General features: G+C 49.6%; 1 protein-coding gene across 1 annotated transcript in view; it reads left to right on the top strand.

The window, feature by feature from the left end:
* The window catches only part of COL22A1 (collagen type XXII alpha 1 chain), a 301,234-nt gene that overhangs the window by 188,350 nt on the left and 97,888 nt on the right, over window positions 1–14,996 (top strand). The window contains exons 31-35 of the mRNA XM_064268112.1: window positions 1,604–1,645; window positions 3,946–3,978; window positions 11,937–11,990; window positions 12,267–12,320; window positions 13,298–13,351. Of these exons, the coding sequence (XP_064124182.1) occupies window positions 1,604–1,645; window positions 3,946–3,978; window positions 11,937–11,990; window positions 12,267–12,320; window positions 13,298–13,351 (237 nt within the window). The remainder of the gene's footprint in view (window positions 1–1,603; window positions 1,646–3,945; window positions 3,979–11,936; window positions 11,991–12,266; window positions 12,321–13,297; window positions 13,352–14,996) is intronic.

The following is a 14,996-nucleotide window of genomic DNA, read 5'->3' as shown; positions in this document are numbered from 1 at the left end:
TAGCTTCCTCCTTATTGAACCCCTGTGGAAGATGACCCCACTTGGGACCCCACAAGATGCTAGGAGTTGTAGGTGCTGTTGCCACCCCTGTTTTGCAATGAGGGAAACGTGCGGAAAGAAGTAAAATGACTTATTAAAACCAAATGGTGGGGTTGGGGTTCAAGTCCAGGTGTTCTGCTTCCCCATCCTGTGCTGTAACAGGGATTCAGTGCTGCCCCTCAGCCCCCAAGAACAGCTCGGCTCTTTCAAAGGGGGTGGGATATGGCTCACTGGAGTCTCCAGAGGAGCTGCACTTCAAAGGTAGTCAGTGTGTATAGCACAGAGGTATATATATGCTCACGTCTGATGCAACGATGTGATCATAGTAAATGGAAAACAACCTACATGACATTAACAGGAAATGGATAATGGATAACTTTACTAGGATGTTGTTGTTAGGTGCCATTGAGTTGATTCTGACTCATAATGACCCTATGTGCAACAGAACTAAACACTGCCCGGTCCTGCGCCATCCTCACAATTGTTATGCTTAAGCCCATTGTTGCAGCCACTGTGTCAGTCCATCTCGTTGAGGGTCTTCCTCTTTTCCGCTGACCCTCCACTTTACCAAGCATGATGTCCTTCTCCAGGAATGGATCCTTCCCGATAACATGTCCAAAGTATGTGAGATGCAGTCTTGCCATCCTTGCATCTAAGGAGCATTCTGGTTGTACTTCTTCCAAGACAGATTTGTTCATTCTTTTGGCAGTCCATGGTATATTCAATATTCTTTGCCAACACGACAATTCAAATATGTCAGTTCTTCTTTGGTCTTCCTTATTCATTGTCCAGCTTTCACATGCATATGAGGTGACTGAAAACACCATGGCTTGGGTCAGGCACACCTTATTCTTTAAGGTGACATCTTTGCTTTTCAACACTTTAAAGAGGTCCTTTGCAGCAGATTTGCCCAATGCAGTGCATCTTTTGATTTCTTGACTGCTGCTTCCATGTGTGTTGATTGTGGATCCAAGTAAAATGAAATCCTTGACAACTTCAATCTTTTCTCGGTTTATCATGACATTGCTTATTGGTCCAGTTGTGAGGATTTTTGTTTTCTTTATGCTGAGGTGTAATCCATACTGAAGGCTGTGGTCTTTGGTCTTCTTTAGTAAGTGCTTCAAGTTCTCTTCACTTTCAGCAAGCAAGGCTGTGTTATCTGCATAACGAGGTTGTTAATGAGTCTTCATCCAATCCTGATGCCCCATTCTTCTTCATATAGTCCAGCTTATTAGAATAGATACAATGAATCTTATACAGCAGTATAAGTGGTCTACAGCTACACATATCATCATAGATACTTCTAAAGACATGTTTTCATATGTATGAAATATTTTGTAATTTGGACTCTATGTATGTGTCTATCTGTTTGTGTATCATCTATCATCTATGTATCATCTCTCTATCTATCCGTCCATCTGTCTGTCATCTACCTGATCTATTGAGGTTGATGCTGGTGGGTGATCCTGTTGTCTGGGGGAAGGTGGTATTATTAGGCCTGTCACAGGGTAAGCAGAGCTCACAGGAGAACTAATGGTCACTTGTTTTCCATTTCTTCATCCAGGGTGAAGCTGGCCCAGCAGGTCCCCCTGGATTACCTGGAACTGTAAGTTTCTCAGCTTCTAGTTCTGTATCTTTCTCTAAATTCCAAGGCATTGCTATTCCACCCCCTCTCCTATCACACACATCACTTGGTTATAAACACCTCTTTACTAATGTTTTCTAATAGCTTGACCCACTCCTAGATGGCCTAACTCAACAATATGAGTTTCTTTAAGAAGCACCCTGTGTTTTATTTGTTCATTCATTTCATATAACAAGCACAGGTGCTATTTATCAGAATGTGTGCTAGGTACTGAGAGTACACCTCTGCTGCTGCATATGGGAAAGCTGAGGCCCACAGAGAAGTGGTTTGTCCCAGGTAGGACAGCAGGCTGGATCCGCAGCCAGGATTACAGGCACTGGGGTAGGTACTGTGAGTGACAGCATGGGTGGAGTCAGAAGGAACTGGGCCTGGATCTCAGTGTCACCATTCACCAGCCTTGTGTGCTTGAATATGTTATTTAATTTCTAAAAGATCCCGTTTTCTCCTATGTAAAAAAATAAAAATAAAAACATAATGCCCAGATATCTTGCACAATTGTGGTAAAAATTAACTGAAGTAATATCAAATAGGAGGAGCCCTGGTGGTGCAGTAGTTAAGCCCTTGGCTGCTAACTGAAAGGTCAGTGGTTCAAACCCACCGGCTGCCCCATGGGAAAAAGATGCGGTAGTCTGCTTCTGTAAAGATACATCCTTGGAAACCCCATGGGGCAATTCTACTCTGTCCCACAGGGTCACTATGAGTCAGGATTGACTTGACCATAATAGGTAATATCAAGTACTTAGCACAGTTCCTGGCAAATAATAAATACTAAATTAAAAATAACTACCCTTCTTGTTATTCATATTTCTCCCCCAAAATTCTATACGCAAATGAAAAAACGCAGTGCCGTCGAGTTGATTCCGACTCATAGCGATAGTGGGGGCATATTTTAGATTTTTATTTTCATTTCAATATTTCTTCCCAACCTTGAGGTAGCTTCAGGGAAGCCTCATATGGCTGCATGTGCTGGCCCAGACCTGGCAGGTGTGTCAGGGATCAGTCAGTAACTACCCAGAGCAGGGAACTGCCAAAGCCTGAATGCCAGGAGGGGAAAGCTGGGGCACTTGCAAACCTCAATCACCGTGAACACAGAACCTTCCTCTGTTTTCATCCAAGTCACATCATCACCCTATGTCTTGCTCTTCCCCACACAAACATGCCCTCTGATGTGACACTCAGCCATCCCACAGAGATGCTGGGAGAGCCTCAGAATCAGAACTTTAGAGTCAGAATTTGTTGTATTAAAATATTTGTTTGAGCTGGATAACATCTTGTGCTGTGAGCATGCAGGGAAATCTCATGCCCTTTGGTGGGAAGGCAAATTGGTAATTGCCCATTTGAAAAGCTACTTGGCAGTATCGATTTACCAAACACCATTTACCCTGTAGCCTAGATATTCAATGATTCTAACTGTTAAAACTGCTAACATTAAAAGACATTTTGAGGCTGTATTCTTTCACTTGGGAAATCTCTAAGGCAGGTGTCTTACACTAGGCTCTCTAAACCAAAAAAAAACCCACTGCTGTCGAGTCAATTCCGACTCATAGGACCCTATAGGACAGAGTAGAACTGCCCCTTAGAGTTTCCAAGGAGCATCTGGCAGATTCGAACTAGAGAAGCAAAACCAATGAAGCATGTATGTGTGTGTGTGTGTGTGTGTGTGTGTGGAGAGAGAGAGAGAGAGATTTCTATCAAGGAAATGGCTCATGTGGCTGTAGGGGCTGGAAAGTCCCAAGTCTGTGAGTCAGGCTGGAGGCTTCTCCTGGCTCACGTAGCTGCAGGAGCTGACAAATCCAAGATCAGCAGGTAAGCTGGCAGATCGCTGGCTCACAGGCTGCAGAGGCTGACAAATCCCAGGGTTGGCAGGTAAGCTGCTAGCTCAAGTCCCAAGAACCAAAAGTCAGAATGAGGAGTAAGGTGCAGGATCCAGAGGCAGCAAAAGTCTGAGAGCCTTGCCAGAAAGTCCACATATATTGGATGCAAGTCACATCCCCAAGGAAACTCCTCTCAACTGATTGGCTGCTCACAGCAGATCTCATCACAGAGGTGATTACCTTATATCAGATCTCATTATGGAGGTGATTACATCATTACACAGCTGCCAAACTACATCGTAACTACCGAACCACTGAGAATCAGGGCCCAGCCGAGTCAACACACAATCTTAACCATCACAGCAGGTGCTTTTTGTTTGTCTGTTTTTAATTAAACCTTATGGTGCATAGTCGCACATCTTTTAATTTCTGTGGTTTCCTTTTCAGACATCCCTGTTCACACCACCCCCGAGAATGCCGGTGAGTGGCAGCAGCCCCTTGAAGCTGCCCCCTGCCCCTCAGCTAACAGATGCCCCTTGTGTTCTGGGAGGGGGTGCTGGGCATCTTCTGACTCTCAGCCCATCTGATGGTCACTGCCAGGCATCTGGGTGTCCAGACCGTGCCCTGGCAATGGGTGGGAGAGGGCTCTTCAAGGACCTGAGTCCTGTGTGTGGACCAGCCAGCACTGAGCTGGGGCTGCTGTAACCAGGACCTAGGTGGGGGCGGCAGACAGCCTCGCTAGGACCCTCCTGTCCTTTAGTCTCTCTCCTCCCCATGTTCTCCACACATTGCTCCCAGGTGACTTAGCTGAACTTGGCACTCTTATGCTTGACCGGTTCCTGCATGGTATAAATGGCTAATGCACTTGGTGGCTAACTGAAAGGCTAGCGGTTTGAGTCCACCCAAAGGCACCTCAGAAGAAGGGCCTGGTGATCTACTTCTGAAAAATCAGGCATTGAAAACCCCATGAAGCACAGTTCTGCTCTGACACACACGGGGTCGCCTTGAGCCTGGGTTAACTCAGCGACAACTGTTTTTGTGTGGCACGCTTGAACTTCTTGAGTGGCTCCACTTCTTCAGCATTTAGAAATTAGGAGTGCACTTGGCTGCAGGGGCAGAAATCCCAGTGAACAGTGACTTGGGCAATAACGATCTCACTGAGGAAGGCTGCAGGGAGACAGGTGGTCCCAGGTCTGGTGCCATGATGTGTGGAAATGCCTTCCAGGCCGATTTTCTCTCCTTCTGCTCCACTGTCTTCTTCAGCAGGGTGATTTCCATCATGCTTGTCACCTCCTGGCCACAAGAGGGCTGCTGCAGCCCTAGGAGTCGGGTCTGTGTGGGAATAAGCAATCTCTCTAGGACCCAGAACATAAAATCTCTCTCAGACTCCCCCAGCACTGTCCTCCTTTTTTATCTCATGGGCCAGACCGCCTGGAGTTGTCAGGAAGGTTGAGAAAGCAAGTGTCTGACCAAAGGTGAGGGGTCCCATGATTAGGAATCTCTGGACAAATGGGCAACACACTTGGCTGCTAACTGAAAAGTTGGGGATTCAAGTCTACCCAGGGGCACCTTGGAAGAAAGATCTGGCGAATCGGCCAGTGGAAACTCTACGCAGCACAGTTCTACTCTGACACACAGGGGGTTGCCACCAGTCGGGGTCATCTCCATGGCAACTGGTTAGTTCAAAGGATTGATTTAGACCTATCAGGATTCTTCTCTTGAAGCCGGCCACACTCTAAACAAAGTTGACTTTTGTCACCTTGGAAGGGTGGTCAGAGCAGATGGCTCTGTGTCAGCCTCCAGGACCAAGTTTAGATTCCCTGTGGGGCCCACGAGCCCCTCAGCTGCCTCCCTCCCGCCAGGCCTCGCCCCACCTGGCCTCGTCCCCACCTGCCCTGGGTCCCTCCTGGCCTGGGTCCTGCCCGGCCTTGGGTCCTGCCCAGCCTCCCTTCCCCCTCAGCTTGGCCTGGCCGAGCAGGATCCTGCCCCCACACCAGGCCCTCTCCCTTGGGCAGGGCCTGAACTCTGTGGCCCCTCTGCCCCAGTGACTTTCCCCGGGGCCTAGCTTACTAGTCCTGCTCTCCCTCTGCTTTGGACCCGGACTGAGAAATAGTTTGTGGATTTGGAGATGGGAGAGTTGCTGGTGCTTCTGAGATGGAATTAGTTGATCGGTGGAGCATTAAAGAATCAGAGGGAGAGAGAGAAGTCACAAGCGGACACTGGGATCAAAGGGAACCCAGAGACGGGGGACCTTGAGGGGCCCTTATCTGAGAGAGTTCAGGACCTAGCAGGATCCCTACCCTGGAGGGCGTGGCCAGTGGGGAGGGCGTGGCTCCCAGGGAGGGCGTGGTCTTCAGGGAAGGTGTGACCATTGGGAAGGTGTGGACGGTGGGAGGGTGTGGCCAGTGGAAGGCGGTGGGGGCTGGAGAGGGCGTGGCCTGTGGGGAAGGTGTGGCTGATGGAGCAAGTGCTTAGCTGCCTTCTCATAAAGTCTAGAAAGTTTGACAGAAAGGCTTCCCATCACTGTAAGCTTTAGGTATGTTTTTCCTGAATGGGTCTTCTGAAAATGCGTGTTTTCAGGAACTCTTTATGTTATTGGCAGCACCGAGGCCAGGAAACGTGCCTCGGTTTCTGCTCTCACGGATCAGAATCTTCTGTTCTCAAGACTTGACCTGCTGCTCAACCATGGGCAACAGCAGAGAGGCTTGAATGAAGAGACCTAAACATCAGCAGTTGTCATCTCCCTGCTTTCAATATTAAGGGGATAAAATTTAAAAAGCTTAAAAAAATCATGTATGAGATTGGAGAGAATGGAGCAGGTAGAAAGATTGAGCCAGATGCTGGAATCAGTGAGCTTTGGAGGTGAGCCTCAGAGGAAAGATGTAGGCTTCAGGGAAAGTTGGTGGGAGATGTCCGTGGGGAAGAACAGATTTGGGGGCTCTAGCTGTGACTCCTCCCTCAAATGAGAGAAGACACCAAAGTCAAGTCCTCCTAGCCAGAGACTGAGGAGGCGTTGGCCATGGGGACCATGCCCAGCCCTCCCCCATCACTTCCTCTCCTCCCCCTGAAAATTTCCTGGCCAGTTTCTTCTCTGAGCCCCAGGCTCCTCAATTATAAAACCAACTTCAGGATTTAATGCAAATAATTTTTTTGTGTCACACAAGACACTTAGGAGTTAGCATCTACAGAGGTAGATGTTCACTACACAGTATTTATATCAACATTCTCTTTATGTTTTCCCACCCTTGTCTTCTTCTGGACCCTCTGAAGAAGAGCTCCTAGGTAAAGGGCATGAGAGTGTCCACTGTGGCAGGCACAATGCTCGGTGTCTTCCTTACTTTGTCTTATCCAACTTTCCAATCATCCTTAAGGGAGTTGCTCACATGCCCATTTCACAGGTGATAATATTGAAGCTAATTCAGCCATTTCAGGAGATAGCTTATGATCAAGAACCCATGGTATTGAAGTCCAAGCTACACTGAAGGCATTGGTGAAAAACAAGGCTCCAGGAATTGATGGGATACCAATTGAGATGTTTCAACAACGGGATGCAGCTCTGGAAGTGCTCACTCAACTATGCCAAAAAATTTCTAAGATAGCTAACTGGCCAACTGACTGGAAGAGATCCATATTTGTGCCCATTCCAAAGGTGATCCAACAGAATGTGGAAGTCATCAAACAATGATTGAACATTAATGTCACACACAAGCACTGAAGATAATTCAAAACAGTTGAAGCAGTACATTGACAGGGAACTGCCAGAAGTTCAAGCTGGATTCAGAAGAGGACATGGAACAAGGGATATCATTGCTGATGTCAGATGGATCTTGGCTGAAAGCAGGTAACACCAGAAAGATGTTTATCTCTGTTTTATTGACTATGCGAAGGCATTCTACTGTGTGGATCAAAACAAATTATGGATAACATCTCAAAGAATGGGAATTCCAGAACACTTAATTGTGCTCATGCAGAACCTGTACATAGATCATGAAGCAGTCATTTGAACAGAACAAGGGGATACTGCATGGTGTAAAATCAGGGAAGGTGTGCATCAGGGTTGTATCCTTTCACCATATTTATTCAATATATAGGCTGAGCAAATAATCTGAGAAGCTGGACTATATGAAGAACTTGACATCAGGATTGGAGGAAGTCTCATTAACAACTTGCGATATGCAGATGACACAACCTTGCTTTCTGAAAGCAAAGAGAACTCGAAGTACTTACTGATGAAGATCAAAGACTACATAGCCTTTAGAATGGATTACACCTCAACATAAAGAAAACAAAAATCCTCATAACTGGACCAATAAGCAACATCATGATAGATGGAGAAAAGATTGAAATTGTCAAGGATTTCATTTTATTTGGATCCACAATCAATGCCCATGGAAGCAAAGGACCTATTGCATTGGGCAAATCTGCTGCAAAAGACCTCTTTCAAGTGTTAAAAGGAAAGATGTCACTTTGAAGACTAAGCTGTGCCTGAGCCAAGCCATGGTATTTTCAGTTGCCTAATATGCATGTAAAAGCTGGACAGTGAACAAGGAAAACTGAAGAATTGATGCATTTGAATTATGGTGTTGGTGAAGAATAGTGAGTATACCATGGACTGTCAGAAGAATGAACTAATCTGTCTTGGAAGTACAGCCAGAATGCTCCTTAGAAGCCAGGATGGCAATACTCTGTCTCACATACTTTGGACATGTTATCAGGAGGGACTAGTCCCTCGAGAAGGTAAAGCAGAGGGTCAGTGAAAAAGAGCAAGACCCTCAACGAGATGGATTGACACAGCGGCTGCAAGAACGGGCTCAAACACTGCGATGACTGTGAGGATGGTTCAGGACTGGGCAGCATTTTGTTCTGTTGTACATAGGGTCACTGTGAGTCAGAACTGACTCAGTGGCACCTAACAAAACAACACTGAGCCTCAGAGAAGTTAAGGAACTTGCAAAGTCCCTACCTTGGAGATAGGGCTTGTGACCTGGCCTGTCAGTCATAGCACTGTGGCCAGACTGTTGTCCCTGTCTGTTGCTGTGGTTCAAGGCTCAATCCCTCCCCAGCTGGAGGTGGCTCCCCTTCATACCATCCCACCCATCTCTCCCAGGACCTCTTGCTCTGCTTCCCATCCTCTTGCCCTGGCATCGTCTGGGTCTCCGTCCCTTGTGTCCACCAAGAGCCCCTCAAGCAACCACTTGCTGAAGAAGACATGCCAACCTGTCTAGCCTCTCTGTCAAAGATCATTTCTAGAACATCCACTGGGCAGTCATGTGAGTACGGGGTCCACCTAGGGGCCTGACCCACCCTCCCCTTTTGAATCTGGAGGGTGGCATCCTTCCTGTGGTTCTCTTTGTGGGAACCCAGAAGCCACTTTCAGGTACAAATTGAGGAAATTGTGTCTACCAGAAGAAAAAAAAAGATTCATTGTGGGCTCTTGCTGACTCTTTCTGGGCCTAGCTCCCATTGCTATGGCAACCATGTTTGTATTGATGATTTGGGAAGTGTTATTCTGTTTGACTTCTCCCTGCTCTTCCCAGCGAGCGCCTTTTGAGGCACTGCAGCTCAGAAAGAAGTGGGCGAGAGAAAGATTTAGAGGGCTTTAAGGTAGACTGCATAATTAAGAAAGAGAATAGAAAGGGGAAGAGGAGTGGACGGACACCCAAGTTCCTTCTCCTCCCATATCCAAGACTGAGAACACTGTGCAGATGGCCGGCGCCTGCAGCCTTGGTGAGAACATGAGGCAGCTGTGGTGATGGAGAGCAGGGACCTCTAGGTGGTGTGCAGATCTCCTGGTCTGGAGACAGTAGATAAGAGAGGGAACCCGTCCCTTAGCTAGAGGAAGGAGGGGCAGGCAGCCTGAAGCTTGGAGAAGCCACAGGTTGAACTTAAGAAGGGCTTGTCATAGGGGATTAGTATGTGGTTCAGAATAAGACATCTGCAGCGGCCCAGCGCTACTCCTGCCTCAACCTGCAACGGAGTCTTCCAGGACACCCCACCCCAGACCCCCAGTTTACAAGGATGATACTGAGCTCCAGGGATGGTTTTTGATTTGTCTGATGTCACCGTTGGGATCAGAGAATGAAGCCACTGGTGCTCATGCATCCAGCAACTATTGACCAAGGGCCTACTGTGTGCCAGTGCAGTGAGGGGCACTGTCTACTGACTCCAGGCCAAGGCTGAGGGCCTACTGTGTGCCAGTGAGGAAAGGAGCTCTGTCTCCTGATGGCCAGTCCAGGGCTGAGGGCTTACTGTGTGCCAGTGCAGTGAGGTGTGCCACCTCCTGTTCCCAGGGTGGGGATGAGGGCCTACTGTGTGTAGTACAGTGAGGTACTCTGTCTCTTGTCCCCAGGCTTGGGCTGAGGGCCTACTGTATGAAGTGCAGTGAGGGGCTGTGCCTCATGTCCCCAGGCTGGGGCTGAGTGCCTACTGTGTACCAATGTGGAAAGGAGTGCTGTCTCTTGATGTCCAATCCGGGGCTGAGGGCCTACTGTGTGCCAGTGTGGTGAGAGGTGCTGCCTCTTGTTCCCAGACTGGGGCCAAGGGTCTGCTGTGTGCCAGTGTGGTAAGGGGTACCTCCTCCTGTCCCCAGGCTGGGGTTGAGGGCCTACTGGGAGCCACTATGGTGAGGGACACTGCCTCCTGACGCCTAGGCCTGTGTGGGGATGTCTTGAATGTCCTTGAGTCCCCAGGATCCCTCCTCTGGCCAGCCCAACCACCCATGAGGCCTGAGACTGTCTCCCTGGCACCTGAAGCCCCTCCCCCAACACTGGCAGAAAAGGAGCATGCAGCCCCCTCCTGGTGCATGGCCTGGAATAAGCCCTTTTGTCCTTAGCACTTGAGGACCCATCAAAGAATTTTGCAAACCCCTACCACTGGAAATTTTCTATAAGGACCCTGGTGGGAATAATGGTATTACTGTTCCTGGTGAGTGGGGCGGCTTAGTTTCCATTGTTGCCCTGAGAAAATGCCACAAAGTGGGTGGCTTTAAAGAACAGACATTGATTTCTCAAGGCTCTGGAGGCTAGAAATTCAAGTCAGGGTCTTGCCATGTTGACTCTTTCTGGGGTTTTGAGAGAGGAACAGCTCCATGCCTGTCTCCCAGCTTCTGGTGGCTGCCGGCAGTCCTTGCATCCCTCTGCTGATTTTAGATGCATGTGTCTCCATTGTCACATGGCATCTGTCTTCCCCAGGCGTGTGACTCTATTTCCCCATCTGTCCCTTTTAAAAGACATCACTCAAGCAGAACAGAATTTCGGATTCCCAAGGAATTCAGACTTCCTGGAGCCATGGAGGCTGGATGAACCCCTGAAACTACTGCCCTGAGAGCATCCTTAAATTGTAAACCAAAAATATCCCCAGAAGTCTTCTTTAAACCACCCAGTAGTTTAGCTTAACTAGTAGAGAGTGTCTGCCTTGAGCACTGTGCTCTTTCAAGATCTATCTACACAGGATCACATTGACGAGGGGAGCTCGAAAGATTAGATGGGAATCTTAGGGGGCATGAACAACTCAGAAAAGGAAGGTGAGAATAGTTGCACAACTGCAAGAATGTAACCCGTGTCACGGCACTGTTCATTAGGAAGGGCGGAAGCGGTGTATGTTCTGCTGCAGGTATTTTCAACAACAACAAAAATAAAATAAATTACTATTTTTTTAAAAAAAATGCTACTCAAAGGAATTGGGATTGGAACCCACCCTACTCTGCTGTGACGTTATTAATTTACCTGACAACATCTGGAAAGAAAAACCGTATTCCCAAAATAAAGTCACATTCACCATTGCAGGGGTGAGGACTTCAAGGTGTCTCTTTGAATTGAATTCAATTCAGTCCCTCAGCAGGGGCTAGACATACCTTTGTCTGAGCTGGTTGGAAAAGGAGACCTTAGAAGAGGAACTGAGCCCCCATCTGCTGAAAACATCTTCTGTGTGAGGCACCTTGAAGAACTTTGCAAAAGCTCATTTCATCTGTGTCACAGTGAGGTCAACAGTGCAGATTCCACTGGATGGGTGATGGCCAGAGTCACGCAGGGGTCATTCGGTGGCCTGGGAGGGGAGGGCAGCAGGAGCCACTGTAGCAAGATCTCCAAACTTGGGCCATGTCTGTGTGAAACAGGACACAGCAACCCAGACTTAGAGAATGGCTTTCCTTGGAAGGAAAGGAGCCAATTCTGTTGTAGCAGAAAAAACGCTCTGGACGTAAGTTTCCCTGGAGAAGTGGTTCTCACCTTAGAACTGAGGATGAGTGAGAATGGTCAGGGCCTGAGGGGGTGGGGAGGGAAGAGCCCCATGCAGAGGGGCAGTCTCTGGGGGCTCACGCTGAGTAGACGCACAGCAGGGCTGGGAGGGGGTGTGGCTGAAGCTCAGGGGCAGGAACCTGCACTGTGTGTGTCTGGGGGCTGTGTTCCTGTCTGATATGCTCTGTGCTTCTACACCAACAGGGAGAGCAGGGGCCCAAAGGAGAGAAGGGCGATGCAGGTGTGCCTGGGGAGCCGGTGAGTGCCTGTGCCCTGCACCCCACACCCAGCACCCTGAATACCATGTCTATACCTCGTACAGCTGGTCACCTCTCCAGGGGGCATCCAACGGTCACCAGCTGCACGTGTCAACCACTCAGCCCATCCACAGGAGCTGTGAACTGAATATGACCCCTTCCTCCTCCTTCTTCAGGACGTGGCCCCCCCCCCTCGCCCCCTGTGCTTGTCCACGCCCCACCCCATTTGCCCAGAAAAGCTCAGTGAGCCTGTTCATAGATGGTCGTTTCATTGCAGGGACCACAGGGCAGTCCTGGAGAACTAGGGCCTCGAGGACCCCCTGGACCACCGGTAAGGAAACCTTTTCTTCTGGTTTGGCTCTGGGACTGAAGCCCCACACCCTGTCTGTTCCCCCAGCCACTGTCTGGCCCTTCTCACCTGGCATTCCTGGAGTGCCCACCAGGGGGCGCTGCCACACAGAGCCTGAGGACCTGTGAGCTTCCTGAAGCCCCCAGGGGGAGAGGCCCTCACAAGGCACCTCTAAACGCAGCCATGGCGGCTGGGCCCTGCCTCTGGACCCCAGATGTCCTTATTCCGTCACCAGAGGGTTGGCTCCCGGCTCCCACCTGCTCTCCCTTCCCTGGTCTGTGGTGCCCAGCCATACTGCAGCTGTTAGGATTTTCAGATGCAGGAAGCTCCCCTTTGACGGCAGCTCTGGTTTAAAGGACACCTGATGTGCGTTAGTGTTCTGATTCTGTTGCCATTTTCTCAGTTTTAGCTCATTATGGCTCTCTCTTGGGCAATGATTAAAGTCCCCTGGGAGGAACAGTGTTGTGGCTTCTCTGGGTTCAAGTCCCGTGTGGCCACTTGCTGGCTGTGTGAGTCCTGCCCTCTCGTTGCCTCAGTCACCTCATTAATACCCACCTTCTGGGGTGGTTGTGAGGATGACACATTGCTGTCGTTATTTGCCATCAAGTCGGTTACAACTCATGTCAGCCCTGTGTGTGCAGAGTAGAGCTGCTTCTTAGGGTTTTCAAGGCTGTGACCTTTTGGAAGCAGATCACCAGGTCTGTCTTCCGAGGTGCCTCTGGGTGTGTTTGAATGGCCAATCTTTTGGTTAGCAGTCTAGTGCTTAACTGTTTGCCACACCCAGAGTATTAATATGCAAAGCACCAGTGGAAGAGCAGGGGCATCGTGGTTCTCTGTACCTTTTAGTCTCTGTTCCCATCCTTTTGGTTTGAATCAGCTCACCTGATGAGCATGGTGTGCCAGGAGGTGAGGGCACATGGCCCACGATCTCTTGTGTCCCTGCTTTTCTTCCCGTGCAGGGCACCAAAGGACAAGAAGGAGCCCACGGGGTGCCTGGAGCAGCTGGAAACCCGGTGAGTCCTTGTGCCTGCCTGCCTCCTGCTGACCCCATAGAGGTGGGCCAGGCTGCCCAGCGCATAGCTCCAGGCTGACCAGGAGGGAAGGGCTAAGAATATGCAGGCAATGCTAGTGACTGGCCAGGGCTGGAGACCTGTCAGAGCCCTGGTGGCACAGTGGTGAAGAGCTTGGCTGCAAACCAAAAATTTGGCAGTTCAAATGTACCAGCCACTCCTTGGAAACCCTAGGGGGCAGTTCTATTCTGTCCTATAGGGTCACTATGAGTTGGAATTGACTTGATGGCAATGGGTTTTTGGTTTTTGGAGGCCTTTTTTTTTTTTTTTGAGTAGCAGCATTCTCTGCCAAGAAGCTTTCAGGATTCAGGGCTTGCCCACATGCCTACATGGACACACACAGATGCTGTTCACTTTGATACTCAGAAGTGTGCCCAAAGGCATATCCAGGACACATGTTCTAACCCCTGGCACGCACACTATGGTGAACTCACACATATAAACCCCAGACACGTGGGTGCCGTCAGGGAAACAGACACAGGCCCCTACCTTCTCCTGCAGCCATTCCTGCCGCACCTTCCCCCTGGGCCGGACTCGGGGCTTTTGCGGGATCCAGAGGAGTGTTTGATGCCTGCAGGTTGGCCCTTGTCCCCCAGCGGTCTTAGCACAGAGCTGCCGAGCTCAGGCTCCTCCATGGGGCTGACTCCCCGCAGCGTCTGGGTTTATTGGGTTCCCTGGGTGTGAAGGCCATGCTGAGAGGAGAAGCATCAGACAGGCCCCCATGTGCTCCCAGGACACGGGCCAGTGCGCCCGCTGCAAAGGGCTCCTGTGAACTTGGTGTCCGTGTGTGCGGCTGAGCGTCCAGTATTGCCACCACAGAAAGGGGTAGATGACAGGCTCCATCCTGCTGGTGGAGAGAGCTCTGGACCCAGCTCAGCCCAGCGGGTGATGGAAGCAGGGCAAATGCAAGGAGGCTGGGGGTGCGATCGAGGGGGTTCTGACCCTGGAAATGCACAGTTCCCCTGGAAGTGGGGAGCAATACATGGGCAAACAGCCTTCAGGACTGGGGGAGCCCCTGCTTCCCATCTCCAGGGTGCTGGCCCACTGGACTGTCCTCACTCACATCTCCTCCCAAGGACCATGGCCACCATCAGGTCCAGGTCACAGCTACTTCTTCCGGAAGCACTCTCAGATCCTCCAAGGTCAACACACACTCACACACTATCATGCATGGACACACATACGCACAGCCTACACACACACACCATACGCACTTATACACATCATACACTTATATACACACCCTGCACACACTCTCTGTCATGCACACACATGCATACCCACACCCCTCACACACTTAGACACACCACACGCACTCTCATGCACACATGTGCATACATACACCCCCACACACCACACACCATACACACACACTTATATATACACTCACATACCACACATTTGTACACATACCACACACTCACACACTCTCTCATGCACACACACACTTTCTCATACATTCTTATGCACACACATGCACACACATCCCACAAATATACCACATATACGCTTACACACACCACACACCCACACAGACAGGGTCAGACACACACACACACACACACCATACACTCATACAGAAACATAC

Source organism: Loxodonta africana, chromosome 14 (genome assembly GCF_030014295.1).
Source record: "Loxodonta africana isolate mLoxAfr1 chromosome 14, mLoxAfr1.hap2, whole genome shotgun sequence".
NCBI classification, from domain to species: domain Eukaryota; kingdom Metazoa; phylum Chordata; class Mammalia; order Proboscidea; family Elephantidae; genus Loxodonta; species Loxodonta africana.
This window is presented reverse-complemented; position numbering and strand designations above follow the sequence as displayed.